This window comes from Leuresthes tenuis, unplaced genomic scaffold (genome assembly GCF_036924035.1).
Source record: "Leuresthes tenuis unplaced genomic scaffold, fLeuTen1.0.hap1 SCAF_21, whole genome shotgun sequence".
NCBI lineage: Eukaryota > Metazoa > Chordata > Actinopteri > Atheriniformes > Atherinopsidae > Leuresthes > Leuresthes tenuis.
Window position 1 is genome coordinate 22,084,394 of NW_027325375.1, and position 13,933 is coordinate 22,098,326.

At 39.6% G+C, this 13,933-nt stretch overlaps 1 protein-coding gene across 1 annotated transcript; it reads left to right on the top strand.

Moving 5' to 3' along the window:
- The first annotated feature begins 1,042 nt into the window (after positions 1-1,042).
- On the top strand, positions 1,043-13,138 carry hnrnpl (heterogeneous nuclear ribonucleoprotein L). The gene is made up of 14 exons (XM_072374319.1): positions 1,043-1,223; positions 1,660-1,778; positions 2,699-2,936; positions 3,297-3,382; positions 3,511-3,607; positions 3,703-3,775; positions 9,463-9,498; positions 9,779-9,847; positions 9,956-10,206; positions 10,460-10,581; positions 10,702-10,903; positions 10,982-11,039; positions 12,284-12,379; positions 12,500-13,138. The coding sequence occupies exons 1-14, from the start codon at positions 1,140-1,142 to the stop codon at positions 12,556-12,558; spliced, it is 1,590 nt and encodes a 529-aa protein (XP_072230420.1). The 5' UTR covers positions 1,043-1,139; the 3' UTR covers positions 12,559-13,138.
- Positions 13,139-13,933: the final 795 nt, after the last annotated feature.

Below are 13,933 nucleotides of genomic sequence, written 5' to 3' on the forward strand. Positions count from 1 at the left end.
CCACCTCTTGTCACTCGGTAGGCTGAAAAAGAAAGAAAACTACTTTGAAATTAATCAAATAAATAGAAATGGAGATAAACACCTTGTCTGATAAAACTCTCCCTTTTTGGTGAGAATTTTTGAGGACCAAAGTTACAGTATCCACTTTTAAAATGACCAGATGTCCATAGTATTTATTTGTCTTTGGTGTGACCCAGTGGCCTCTTCTGGAAAACTATAGTGAAGATGTAAAGTTTCCAGCAACCTTCAGTCTTCACAAGAAGTCACTGAGGCACACACACCCAGAGCTGTCTAATTCTGCTTTCATGAAATATTTCCTACCCATATCTGTGCACAGTGTAAACCTGTATTCATTCCGTAGCCTGGCTGTTTACATTCTACTCAGGTGATCTGGTATTCATGTTTCAGCCTCCATTATATGTACATATAAAAGGATTATACATGAAAATCTGCATCATGTTAGTTTGCAGCTTTAGAAAAATCCGCTGAAAAATTAGCAAAAACCCAATCAGTTTACATACTAAGAAGCAGATTTCGTACTTGTACAATAGTTATTTTAAGAATCTTTCTCATTTACATGAGGTTTTTGTATTTAAAGTCTACTTCAGCTGTAATATCAGCAGATTTTTTTTTAAATATCAGCAAGGTCTGCAAATATGTTATAAAAGTTAAAAATATATATTCATTAATTCAGAGAAAACAGAAATCCAACCTGTACGCAATATACAGGTATTGCCAGTGATCAAGCGTAGATTTGGCTCCCTTCAAACGAGATCTAGTTTGCCCCATGTATGCCCTGCATCGCTGACATAACTGACAGAGTGAAGTGACCAATAGTCACCCGTGTACTGTGTGACGCTCCCTTGCTGCGTTCATTGCCCGTCATGAGAAAAAATACAATTAATACTCAACGGTAGGTAGATACCGTTTCCATCCATCTACCCGTTTGCTATACCCGCTCAATTCAGTCCAGAGTCAACTGTGTGATTATTTATATTCTCCGCTTATCTGGAGAACTGATTAGATTTTTAAAGTAAATTGAGATTTAAGACGTACAGCCATGGATAATGCATCTGTGTACCCGATTTTCCTGACGCAACCGGAACGCAGCAACAGCCCGGCAAAGGGGACAGGACAACATGGCTGCTGCTGCGGGCCGATACTACGGAGAAGGCGGCAGAGCAACGAAAAGACAGAAAACTGAAGACGGAGGAATGACAACGGTGAGGGTTTCCTTATTGCCTTTGAAGAAAGTGTATCATTGGACTAAAATATGCTAGTTTTTGCTGGTCTAAGAGCAGAATTTAGTGTAAAAAACATGGGATATCTTGCAGCTAGCTAAAACGAAGAGGCTAACTAGCCTTAACTAACATAAGCTAGGTTTGTGCGTGGTAACATAGTGTAGTTAATTTATTAGTGACAAGCTATTTTGCAACACATTACTCAGTTGTGTGCAAAGTATAACTTTATGTAGTCAAATCACAAAGTGTCTTACTTTCTAGGTTAACATTTAATGTTTATATTAATGTTGTAACGCCCCACATAGAAAACGGCTCATTTACTTTAACTACCTTTTATTTCAAACCGTTTTTCTAGTGCTAATAACGTTATTTCTACAACATCAGTGTGTTATCGTCATATTGTGTGTCTCTGTTTCAGGAGAGTTACGATGACCCTCATAAACCGCTGCCCTCCCCGGTGGTGCACATCAGGGGTTTGGTAGACGGTGTCATGGAGGCTGACCTGGTGGAAGCCCTGCAGGAGTTTGGGGCCATCAGGTAACAGCAGAGCATCCATGATTGTTTTTAATTTTAACCATATGCACTGAAGTTTTCGTTTCAGTGACTGACATTCTTTAAGTTTGAAGGAACCGTTGTAATAGTCTGGTAAAGCCTTTCACACATCACACCCTTACCACTGTTGTCTTAAGGTAATGGTTGTGATGATAGTTGACACATCCTAAAATGCACTGGTTGACTCCATGGTTGAGTTATTTATTTAAGTCAGGATTGCTTAATAAATCTGGCGGTTAATTATTTTGATCCTCCACCCTCAGTTACAGGAGGTTTCATCTTGTAACAATACTCCTTAAGAATTCCATACACACACAAACATTTAAGTGCTCTTTTCTGCCAGAAACTGCTACCTGGATGAATTTATGCCCACATCCTGCTCCAAATTATGTTAAACATACCCAGCATGTCTGTAAAGAGTAAAAAACATGATTGGCTATGCTGAGCTAAAGGTTTTATTGATTTGGACTGTCACTTAAAGACAGCTGTCAATCTGCCCATGAGCTGTCGATGCTAAACAGACAGATTTATACAGGTATCATTATGTAACCATTTCTTTAATATTGATAATTACATAGTCACAATCGTTGACAGAAAGCCATCAAATGTTTGCAAGGATGTTAAGATACTGTGAAGCAGCATTTTCAGCTACACCAATCAAAAGAAAGTATCTGACAACTGGTTTTCCTGGTTATTCCCAAAGGTCCTTGCATTACTCGATCAAATTACATTTATACAATGGCACCAACATAACAGCAATGTTTCAGGGAGATCCACAATCCTTCTTTCATTCTTAAAGGCAACAACCTGTTTTTTTTATTTATTTTAATTTTTTTGCACTTCCAAGTCAGTTAACTAAGAGTAGCTTATTTGAGTGCTAATTCTTTGGAATAATGTCTTTACAGTTATGTGGTTATGATGCCCAAGAAGCGCCAGGCCCTGGTGGAGTACGAGGACATGAATGGCTCCTGTAATGCTGTTACTTACGCAGCAGAGAACCAAGTTTACATTGCAGGCCATCCCGCCTTCATCAATTACTCCACTAGTCAAAAGATCTCCAGGCCAGGAGACTCAGATGACACCCGGAGCGTCAACAATGTGCTGCTGCTCACAATCATAAACCCCATCTATCCTATCACCACGGTAATGTGCATAATATGTCAGCATAATTGATGTAGTGGTGTGTCCCAAATGGATTATCACAAATCCAGACACGTGCATTCATTAGATTACGGCACATGAATCGCTGACTTTCCATAAGATCCATGATTGACACATGAATAGTAAAGTGAATCAGTTTTGTCAGTAAGTGCTGACAAACTACCATGTAGTCACAGGCTCTATTGCCAATAAATCACCCAAATAGTATCTATTCTTTCCTCGCTGCCTTCTATTAATTAAGACTCAGGATTCGTAGCACTGATTTTGCATGTTTGAAATTAAATTGCGACTCATGCTAATGCTGAACCGGAGTATTTTATAAATCTATGTTTGTGCTTCCAGGATGTGCTCTACACCATTTGTAACAACTGTGGTCCTGTACAGAGGATTGTCATCTTCAGAAAGAATGGTGTTCAAGCCATGGTCGAATATCCTTTTCAATATTTGTCTTGTTGTTTGTTACGTTCTTTTTTTATTTTAACATACTAAATGAGATTTTACTTGAGCTTCAGATGTTTTCATTTAATCGGACCTCACCTTAACTCATTGTGGCCACGTTTGATTCGGTCCAAAGCGCCCAGAGGGCTAAAGCCTCTTTAAATGGAGCAGACATCTATTCTGGCTGTTGCACTCTAAAGATTGAATATGCAAAGGTGAGTTTACGATGGTATACCATAAGGATCAACATCAGATGTCGGCAGCAGCACACAAATTTTACATCATTTTTTCAATGTAATCCTTTCCACAGCCAGCACGCCTTAATGTTTTCAAGAACGACCAGGACACATGGGATTACACAAACCCCAACCTGAGTGGCCAAGGTAACATGCAGCCCCCACTCCTTCCCTCTCCATTTTTCTTCTTCTTTTCCTCTGTTACTACATGGGATGTTTAGGGTTCTTTGCCTTCAGGGATATTACCTTTGATCACAAATGAATGGATTCAGTGCTCAAAGGCAATATTCCTGAGGTGCCATCACAGTCTTCATGCATTTTTCTCACCACACAGCAGGCGCAAAGTAAGGGCATGAGGAGCAACCTTGCGGTCAACCTGAGTTACAGACTCATGCATGTGACAAGTACAGAGCACCCATCACAGTAATATATGCCGATGCACTATTCTTCACAAACATTCACATTCCCTGTAAAGCATGTCACAGCTGCACAGTTTCACATCCTTGCCTCCTCTAATCCAGGTAACAAAACAGAGTATATCACACCGTAGTTAGTTTTCTGTTAAACATGGTGGAGATTTGATCATAGCTTAAACTGGATGTTGCACTACTCAGCCCAGTTGCCTTGTACGGCTACAAGACACACCTTTAGTTAAAGGTCCTATGAAATGACACTGTGAGATCTCAAATGTTTGTCACCGGCAGAAATGCTCATGTATCGCTGTGTTTGAGTTGGTCTTAACAACGGGTTGATCTGGGTGAAGGGATATGTGGTCACAAATATTAAATGTTTACTGTCAAACGAGTTGCATCAGCGTTCTCCCTGAGGTTCAGAGGTTATTAGCAACTGTGGCTAATTGTTGGCAATTTCAGTTAGTCATGCGCAGAGACTATAAGCCACTACTTTTTTTTCCCAGGCTTTGAGCACCGTCGCTTATATTATGGTGCAGCTAATAGATGTTTTTGCCTCATAACATTAGACTAATAAAATTAATGGATAGTTCACAGTGGTCCAATGAAATTGTATGATAAAGCAAACACACTTACACTGCTAAATTATTGTAAATTGGTCATTTGTGCTCAGGAAAAAAAAAAGCATTTGCAGTATGTATTTGTTTATGTTACCATATGCATTTAATTAAAAGTTTAAAAATCCTTACGTATAACATCTTTCTGTGTAAATATCTCAAGTTACAATATGGACTCCCGCGGTTTATAATCCAATGCGGCCTATACATGTACAAAATGGATTTTCTTTTTAAAATTAGAGGGTGCGGCTTATATTCGGGTGCACTCTATAGTCCGGAATTTACGGTAATTAGCCACACACTGATTATAGCAGCAGGTTAAAAAAAATATTTGACAACACTAAACTGAACTCTAATATTATTTGATTTGACTTGAACTTATCCACTTTGCCTCAATGATACTTAAGTTATTCTATATGTTTTATATTCCATTACACAGGACAAGTAATTTCAATAATTTTTAATTGTGGGAGACACTCTGTGTACACTAACAAGGATATACAACTATAAACTAAAATATAAAACATGATCATTCCACTGTTAGTAGTAGCGATTTAATCTCAGCAGAGTGAGTTTAGGTTACACTGAGTGTACTTTGGTAAACTCTTTGTTTAACAAGCCAGTCTTCTTTTCTAAGTTTCTACTAAAGATAGAGCAAACTAGTGGTAAATCCATCCTTAGAAGCAGTGCTTGGGAGATTTTGGATTTTACATCATAATTGCTATAACAGTGGACCCCTGTGTTCTCTTGGAAGATATAAGTATGCTGGACCAGTAAGTTGTTGCCTTCAGAGCACTGATGATGAAGCTGCAACTACTCACACTGGGAAAGGCTGTAATTGGCTTGTTTTAGCAGGTGTAAACATGTTTTTTTTGTTTTTTGTTTTTAAACCACATTGAAACACTGCTTTTTGCATAAAAACTGCATTGGATGGTATCTGTCATCAGTTTTTTTTGTTATGAACATTTCACATATGTATGTACTCAATGTTGTGCAGTTTTATAGAAACATATATATGTGAAACCACAGATCCTGAACCATAGTTGTAGCATTTCATTGGACCTTTAATGTAAAACTTACAGTATAATACAACTATACACTTGATTGTATCATCTACATAGTTTCAAATCAGTATTTGTAGTGTTTACAAATTGAAGTTGTTTTGATATTCATTTATCACTTTGTGCAAGATGTGATGGGGGTGAAAACTGTTTTTAGACAGAAATTACAACATTAAGAATGATAAGGAATTATAGAAAAGGACTTAAGCCACTTATTGTGTAGTGACAGATTCTTCTCAGTCCCCCTATGACAAAACTACTGTTAAATGCCAACCAGACCAGTTGGTAAGATAACTCTTCTTCATCAAGCCAGAGGCTTCATTGCACTTGCTGCTTGTCGGAGAAGACTTTTTTCCCAGTATTTTAGACATTACAGACACATGATTTACTTTTGTGCAGTAGTCTGTTGGAACCTTTTATTTATTTTTTTTACAGACACTATAGACAGGTGTCGTAGGTTTCTTGTACACAGCCAGGACAGCAACATGAACATTACAGGTTTTTCATACATGTGTTTGGGCGTAATGTCCTCCTATTAGATTTCTTGGTATTCTGTAGTTTGTACAACCTAACAACCCAAAGGTACTCCTTTTGTCCTTACTGTACGAACTCATGTTTAACTCGGGCTTACTTCAGTTACACAGCAGCCCTTACAGTTACAGTAGAACAGCAATCAAGGCTTCAACTAATGTAAATTCTGTGGCACACATCGGACACAGCGGGACACCAAATACTGGAACAAAACCTCAACTTGGCATTTCCTTATCCCAAGTTCATCATCACCCATATCTTCACCACCTGACGTGGGAATCATTTTATTTTTGGTGGCAAAGAGTAGCCACCGTTTCAATTTAGAGGGACAGAAATTCTCCAAGGTCATGCGAACAGACACCTCGCATATCCACCACAGTCTGACGTTGATAGGTCGATAAGCATCTACCGCAGCCTCTTTGTCAGTACAGCACATCGCATCTGCAGAGTCCTGAGGAGTCACCACTTTGACACAACACATTGATCATGAGGGCGGGAGTCAAGTGTGTGGTCATAAGTCACACCTCCTTGCTCTTGGGATGCGCCTGCCATAACACTACCACAGGGAGCAACAGAGGAGTTTTCAGACACACTCAGCCCGACCAGGGAACAGATGACACCACATACTGGGGCAGTAAACAAAAAAAGAGGCCACACTTGCTGTCAGATGCTAATACTCCTCGTCTCTACCTTCCTGTGCTGAACACAACATGACAACACAACGAGCCGAATATCCGAGGCCACACACAGCTGAGCCGCCACGACCGCACATCGTCATGCAGATATTCCAGGTGACTTATTGTCGAGTACTAGATGCTTTTTCACTTTGCAAGTGGCTGACATCTATTAAACCAAACAGACAAGCATCATGTGAGCACCCATTTTTACATGAGAAGAAATATCCACAGGGGGGCCTACGAAGACACAACCATCAGACACCTGTCAAGCATACAAGCACAGAGGCAAACAGATTACAGATCCTTTCCCAAAGCTTTCTGAAGTTATGGACTGGTGTTCTGTTTTTCCCTGTACCTTCCTCCCCATTTCCCTTCTTCTCTCTGTGCTGTTCTTGTGTTGTTTCTGCGTTGTTTCATTTTTCCCTTTTTTGCACTGGCCCATAGTGATGCCTTTAACGCCTCCCGTGTGATGCAGGTTTGGCTCAGTGTGTCTGTGGACTGACAGCCCACTCTCAAATGGTGCAAATGCCCTGCTTTGTGGTCAGAGCACGGTAAGATGGAAATGAGCCTCTAATAGCAACTTTCAAAACAGAGTGGCAGCAAGCCAAAACCAACAATGGACTTGTGGATGTACTTTTCTCTCTGGTGGTGGGGATGCAAGGAAGGAAAGAAGAAACAAAACACTGAAGAGGGAGAATGAGTTGAGGCTGGAGGCAGAGGTTGGCGGGTAGCATCCCTGCTGAAGACTGCCCACTGTGTCCCATGCTTCATGTGTGGTGCTGTAAGTACTTAAATGAATGAATGATCTGACTTGATGGTGAACATTTCAAAGTGAATGTGAATTTAGAACAACTTGGCTGTTGGCTCCTGATTTAAAGTCACATTTCAGCAAAGCCACTTATTTCTTCTGACAGGTTTCTTTCCTTAAAAGAATCTGCTACATTTATGACTGATTTACTTCTTTGCTTTGGATTTCGAAGCCCCCTGGTATTCAACAGAATCCATCAGCAGCTTATTAGATAATATCTATGTAATGGCAGCAGTTGGTTTTAATTTACCGGCATGTCGTATCGGATAAGACAGAATTTTATTTTCCAAATGTGATTTTTTGTTTTAACAGCTGCTATCAATTCTGCTTTGTACCTCTGCTTAAGTTTTCACCCTTGATGACACATTGTGACATATTTGTCATAGGTTTTGTTTGCTTAAGGAAGGCCATAATGGGATTTTTAGATTCTGCTCACTGTGTTGAACTAAAATAGAATTTATTTTTAGATTATATGTCATTTTTAAAACTATTTTAAGTATGGATTGTTGGAACATTGAGTTCCCCATCTAGCTAGTACTCCCAGTCATCCTCACTTGCTTCTTGGTGTTTTTGTTTAGACATGCAATCAACTGGCAGTCTGTCATTCAAGACTGATCACAAGCAACTATTCTGTCACACCTGCCTCAGTGCCATACATCACACTGTGGTGAAATTGAATCCTATCTGCTAGTGCGCATATATCCCTGCATATCAGATATTTTTTTATCTTTTTCATGTAACTGATCAGCTTTACTTTAACCCGAATGATCATTTGTTCCCCATGAATCTGTTAGTATACAATAAAAAGTGGCAGTCTGTCGTTGACACTACTTTGATTAATACTGTGGTTATTGCAGCTTTTATCCAAAGCATCTTACAAGAGAGGAACGCATTGGTGGCAGTTTGGGGTTTACTTTCTTGCCCACGGATACTTTATGGGTAAGAATTGGCTGAAAAACAAAAATTGGCTGAGCTACAGCCACTACCCAAGGTTATCTTGGCAGTGGCAGCTCTACAACTTCAAATATTAAGTTGATTTGAGGAAATGCATAATAAGAAGCATTTTTAAAGTACAGAAAGTAATTTTTTCTCTCTTTTATAACCCGGTGCCTATTCACACTTTTGGAATCAATTTAAGCAGGCTGGCCTTAAATCTCACAAACATCATGTGATGTTGCACAGAATCCTCCCTGCCAGCAGTTTGCATTCAAAACTTTAGCTTTATTCATACTGCCTCTGTGACAAACTGCACATTTTTGATGAGAATATTCATAATTATGTTGTTGATCTGGTGTTGGAGAGTGTTGCTCACAGAACAGATGAACGCAGACTAAGTTTTGTTAAATGAAGCTCACAGGAAAGCATCTTAGAACCAAATTGTCTTAGTATCAATCTCCAATTTTTCTTTCTCTTTGCAAAGTTAAGCCAGCCTACAGGTCTGGTTTAATTTTTCCTTTCCACAGTGTAATTAGTCCCAGTGCTTTGTCTTTCACTCCTGATGTGTTATACCCATGTCTTTATCCTGATTTGTAACAACTGTTCTCATAGTTTTCAATAAAATGGCAGGTGCTCTTCACTGCATTGATGCATATTTTACTCTTTGATCTTCCTGAATGTGTCCGTAATATAGAAATGTTTAGGATGTCTAGAGATGTTTGTTCAGTGTTGCCAGTTTGATTAATTTTCAATGTTAATTTGGATTTGACATGTGTATATGTGTACTTGCACAGATGCTGATGGTGAAGGCAATTGGAACAATTCACAAGGTGTGTGTGTGTGTTTGTACTAGGATGGCAGTGATTTGTATAAGTGCTTTGACAGCTAAAATCACTTGAAAAAAAAATCTCCATTATGTCATCTGTTAGATTAGCAAAATAAAGCCTGCAGACTTCTTGAACACTTTTAAAACCAAGAGATCTGGCCCCTCTGTTGCATGTTGTTCACAAACGTGTCCCTTAGCATGTGGTGGCCCGTGTGAGGCACATATGTGATGCACGTGGCTGAACAGCCAGTTTTAATGGGGCTATTGGACTTTACCATTTTCAGATCCCAATGCTAACCCTAACAAACGTCAGAGGCAGCCGGCTCTTCTGGGAGACCACCCACCTGATTATGGTAAATGTCACGTTGGGATATTGGAATGATGGGTAGAACAACCGGTCTCTTCTGCATACTTTCTGTTAAATCTGGATTTTTTTTTTTCTGTTTCTCCCTCTAAATCAGCTGGCCCACAAGGCGGATATCACAGCTATAACGATGACGCCTATGGCCCCCCTCCACCTCATCGCATGGGGCCCGGTATGGGTGGCCGTGGTCGGGGTAGCCAGCGGTATGGAGCTGGATACGGGCCACCACCTCCTGAATATGGTCCTCATGCTGACTCCCCAGTTCTTATGGTGTATGGCCTCGAGCCGTCTAAGATCAATGCTGACAAGGTCTTCAACATCTTTTGTCTCTATGGCAATGTTGAGAGGGTGAGTGAAATAATGCCGCACACATAATGTTTGGAGCCTTGGTGAAGCTGTTTGACACCTAAAGTTAGAGTCGATGTTCATCTTTTCCTCTGTAAGGTTGAATAGATTTAAAGTTTATTAAGTTGTGTTTTAAGAAATATGCTGTAAAATTAAACGAATCAATGAAATATGGTGGAATCTCAAAGGTTTTATGGAAAACAGCTGCAGAATACTCACACACATCATGTCAAACCTTATGCTTTCTCTTTTTCAGGTCAAGTTCATGAAAAGTAAACCTGGAGCCGCAATGGTGGAGATGGGTGATTGTTACTCGGTGGACAGGGCTATTACTCACCTCAACAACAACTTCCTCTTTGGACAGAAGCTTAATGTTTGGTAAAAAAATTAGCTTTAAACAGTTCAGAATACGGAAGCATTGATTATTGAATAAAAACAAAGTGTAGTGCTAACTGTAGGGATGAAACCCCTCTGGTGTTTTGTTTTTTTTCCCTGCAGTGTGTCCAAGCAGCAGGCTATCGTACCAGGACAGTGCTACCAGTTAGAGGATAACACCAGCAGCTTCAAGGACTTCCACGGATCCCGCAACAACCGCTTCACCTCCCCAGAGCAGGCTGCCAAAAACCGAATCCAGCACCCCAGTAACGTCCTGCATTTCTTTAACGCCCAGCCCGACATCTCTGAAGAGATCTTCAACCAGGTAAGGAGAGCAACCCGCCTCCTGTGGGCACAATAAAAACAATCTCATTATCACTGAAACTGGTCTCTGTCCAATCAGGTCTGTGATGAACTCGTAATTAAGACTCCTTCAAGTGTGAAGCTTTTTACTGGAAAGAGTGAGTAAAATATTACACATAAAACATAATAAACACTTAAGTTTTTATGCATAAGAGATGTATTCTTAATGTGGATTCTGGCATCTTGATTTTGATCAAGTTGAAGACAAACTAAACAGGATATTCTCTAATGACATGATCCATCCGGATCATAGTAGAAACGTGCACAGTGTGCTTTTCTGCAGAGAAACTGCCCTCTGCCTGTTAATGGTTTCTTTGTATTTGGCAATAACAGCCAATCATAGCACAAAGTGTCATCATATTTTACAGTTCTGTCTGTCACACATGTGCTACCTGTTGAAGGCGTGGAAGCACTTATTTGGGCTTTGGGAGGTAACGTCACTGAAACTGAGTAAATGTTTTCACTGATAATCCATCTGCAAAGTTGCTGCCTCGTCTCTTCCTTTTTACGCTGAGCAGCAGCTGAAGGCTGTTTGCGAATAGGAACAGAAAACAGTCGTTAAGTCTGACTATGAGTAATTTCGCTGACAGTATTTCTGTATCGTTAAAGCACAGAGACGAGGTTCAGATCAGTGAATGCAGTAGAGGCACAGCTTCGATTGTACTCACTATCCGAAGGGGCTTTCAGATGGCCGGAACCGTTGGAGAAAAACCCAGTCCTGTCCTGTGGCCAATCGTAATTTGTTGAACTAATTTCTAGATTTTTTTATTATTTTTTTTTCATCATGAGGAGAACCTTTTATGAGTTATGTTTACAGTGATTGATTCAAAGAACACAAGTGTTTGTTGAACATATGAACACAGAGCTGGATTCTGCCGTAAACAGTAGCTCTTATCGTTCACCTTAACTTAGCTCTTCTTAGATCTTAAAAAGTTAAGATGCAGAGAGATTGACTAAAGGACCTGACTGAAAGAGAAGCTCAGGGTTTGCTGAACTGATACGTGATAAAGGAAGTACAGCGTCATTTGATCGCCTCTCCCACCTGGCTATTATGTTACTTCAGTGTTCTTATTTGCGCTGCAAATGAAACCGGCGAGAAAAGCATGTTGTCCTGTTGGAGCTACCCAATCCTCCTAACCCTCAGAGTCCCTGGAACTGTATGGTCAAAAGTGCCTTTATATTCAACACACAGACGGTTTCCACAGAAACAGCGAGTTGGGTCCTAAACGTGATCCATGTGTTGGATAATCAAACCAAGCTCCACTTCTAAATAAATGTCTGCTTTCAGTGCTTTTTAACACTTGAGTATTGTGTAATATGGTAATAAAGTGTTCATGAACAGGTGAGCGAAGTTCATCTGGCCTGCTGGAGTGGGAATCCATCAATGACGCCATGGAGGCCCTAGCTATGATGAACCACTATCAAATGAAAAACCCCAGTAAGTTTTGATTTAGTCACATTAACTGAGCATCTCTGTTCTACTCCAGATTGCACATTTGAATCCTTTTAATGTTTGTTACTTCTATGCTTAAAATGTTCTTTTTTTCGTGTCTTGTAGGTGGGCCTTACCCCTACACGCTGAAGCTGTGTTTCTCAACTACACACCATGCCAACTAAACCCTCGAGCTGTTTGTTCTGTGACTTTGCATTCAGTATTGCATTTTCTTGTCACGTTCAGTTCTAACAGTACTGACTAAAACTAGGATTAATGTGTTTTAGAAGATGTTACTTAAATTATGTTTTTTTTTTTTTTTTTTTTAATTAATTTGACTTTGACATGTTTTTCAATCAGTTGTTAATTTTGTATGTTCACAACACAAGATTTGACACCCCCCCCCCCCCCCCCCCCCTCACCCCAGTATTTGGTTTTTAAATAAAATTAACAGTAACCTTAATGTGAGTACTGATCTGTCTTCTGTTCACATCATCGCACATGACATGTACAGCGTCGTGATTTCCCAAGCAAACATCCAGTGATTTTTTTTATTTTATTGTATTTTTTTTGTTTTGTTTTTACAGTTCTTAACAGGAATAACAACCAGCACCGAATCAGTGCTACTAACAAAATGGTGAGAATGTCCTTCATGTATTTAAGAGAAATGGAAAGAATTGCAGGAGTTCTGTAAATAGTGTTGTCTTTTCCTTCCGATAAGCAATTCTGTGTGCTACTTTCAATAAATTGAACTACCCACTATGAGACATTTTGACTATCCTATTTAAGTATATTTGGTTGTAATATGAAGTTGGATGTTATCTAAATACATTAGACAGGTACTTGGGGAGGGAATTATGCATTTGCTTTTGTTTTTTTTGTTATTCAGTTGCTATTAGTGTCTTAATATTGTACTTAATAATAAAAAAAAATTGAAAAACAGCTAAATTATGTCGCACGTGAGTTGCTTCTCGTGATCTTTCATCGCCAGGTGAAATCAGGTTTATTTGCATCGCAGAATCAGCTGGTGAGGGTCACACACCACCTGAGAGCTCAGGTTGGCTTTCCTGCTGAAAATGGGGTAAAATTTTGTTTTGCTGTTGCTATACAATACTTTGCATCAGCCTTGAGCCAACACACACTTCTTTATATATTGCCAGGGAATATTTACAATGATTTATTGAAATACAAATGGGGATTCATCCCTCCATAAGACCTGTTGCCACTGATTTTCAGTCCACTTCTTGTGTCATTTGGCATACCTCAGGCTTTTCTCCCTGTTTCCCTTCCTTAAGAATGGCTTCTTGACAGCCATCCTTCCATGGAGACCATTTCTGATGAGGCTTGGGCCAACAGTAGATGGATCAGCTGAAGGTCCAGATTCATCTATCAGGTCTTGTGTCAGTAATAAAAAAAAAACAGCATTTGTACATATCTGACCAGCTTGAAAGTCAGTATTTGGTATGGCCATTGTTATTCTTTAACATAGCCGAATCCTAAGTTTAATTGTAATTTCCAAGTTCTTGTACACGTTTTCAGTCAGTAGAACTTTGGGAATCA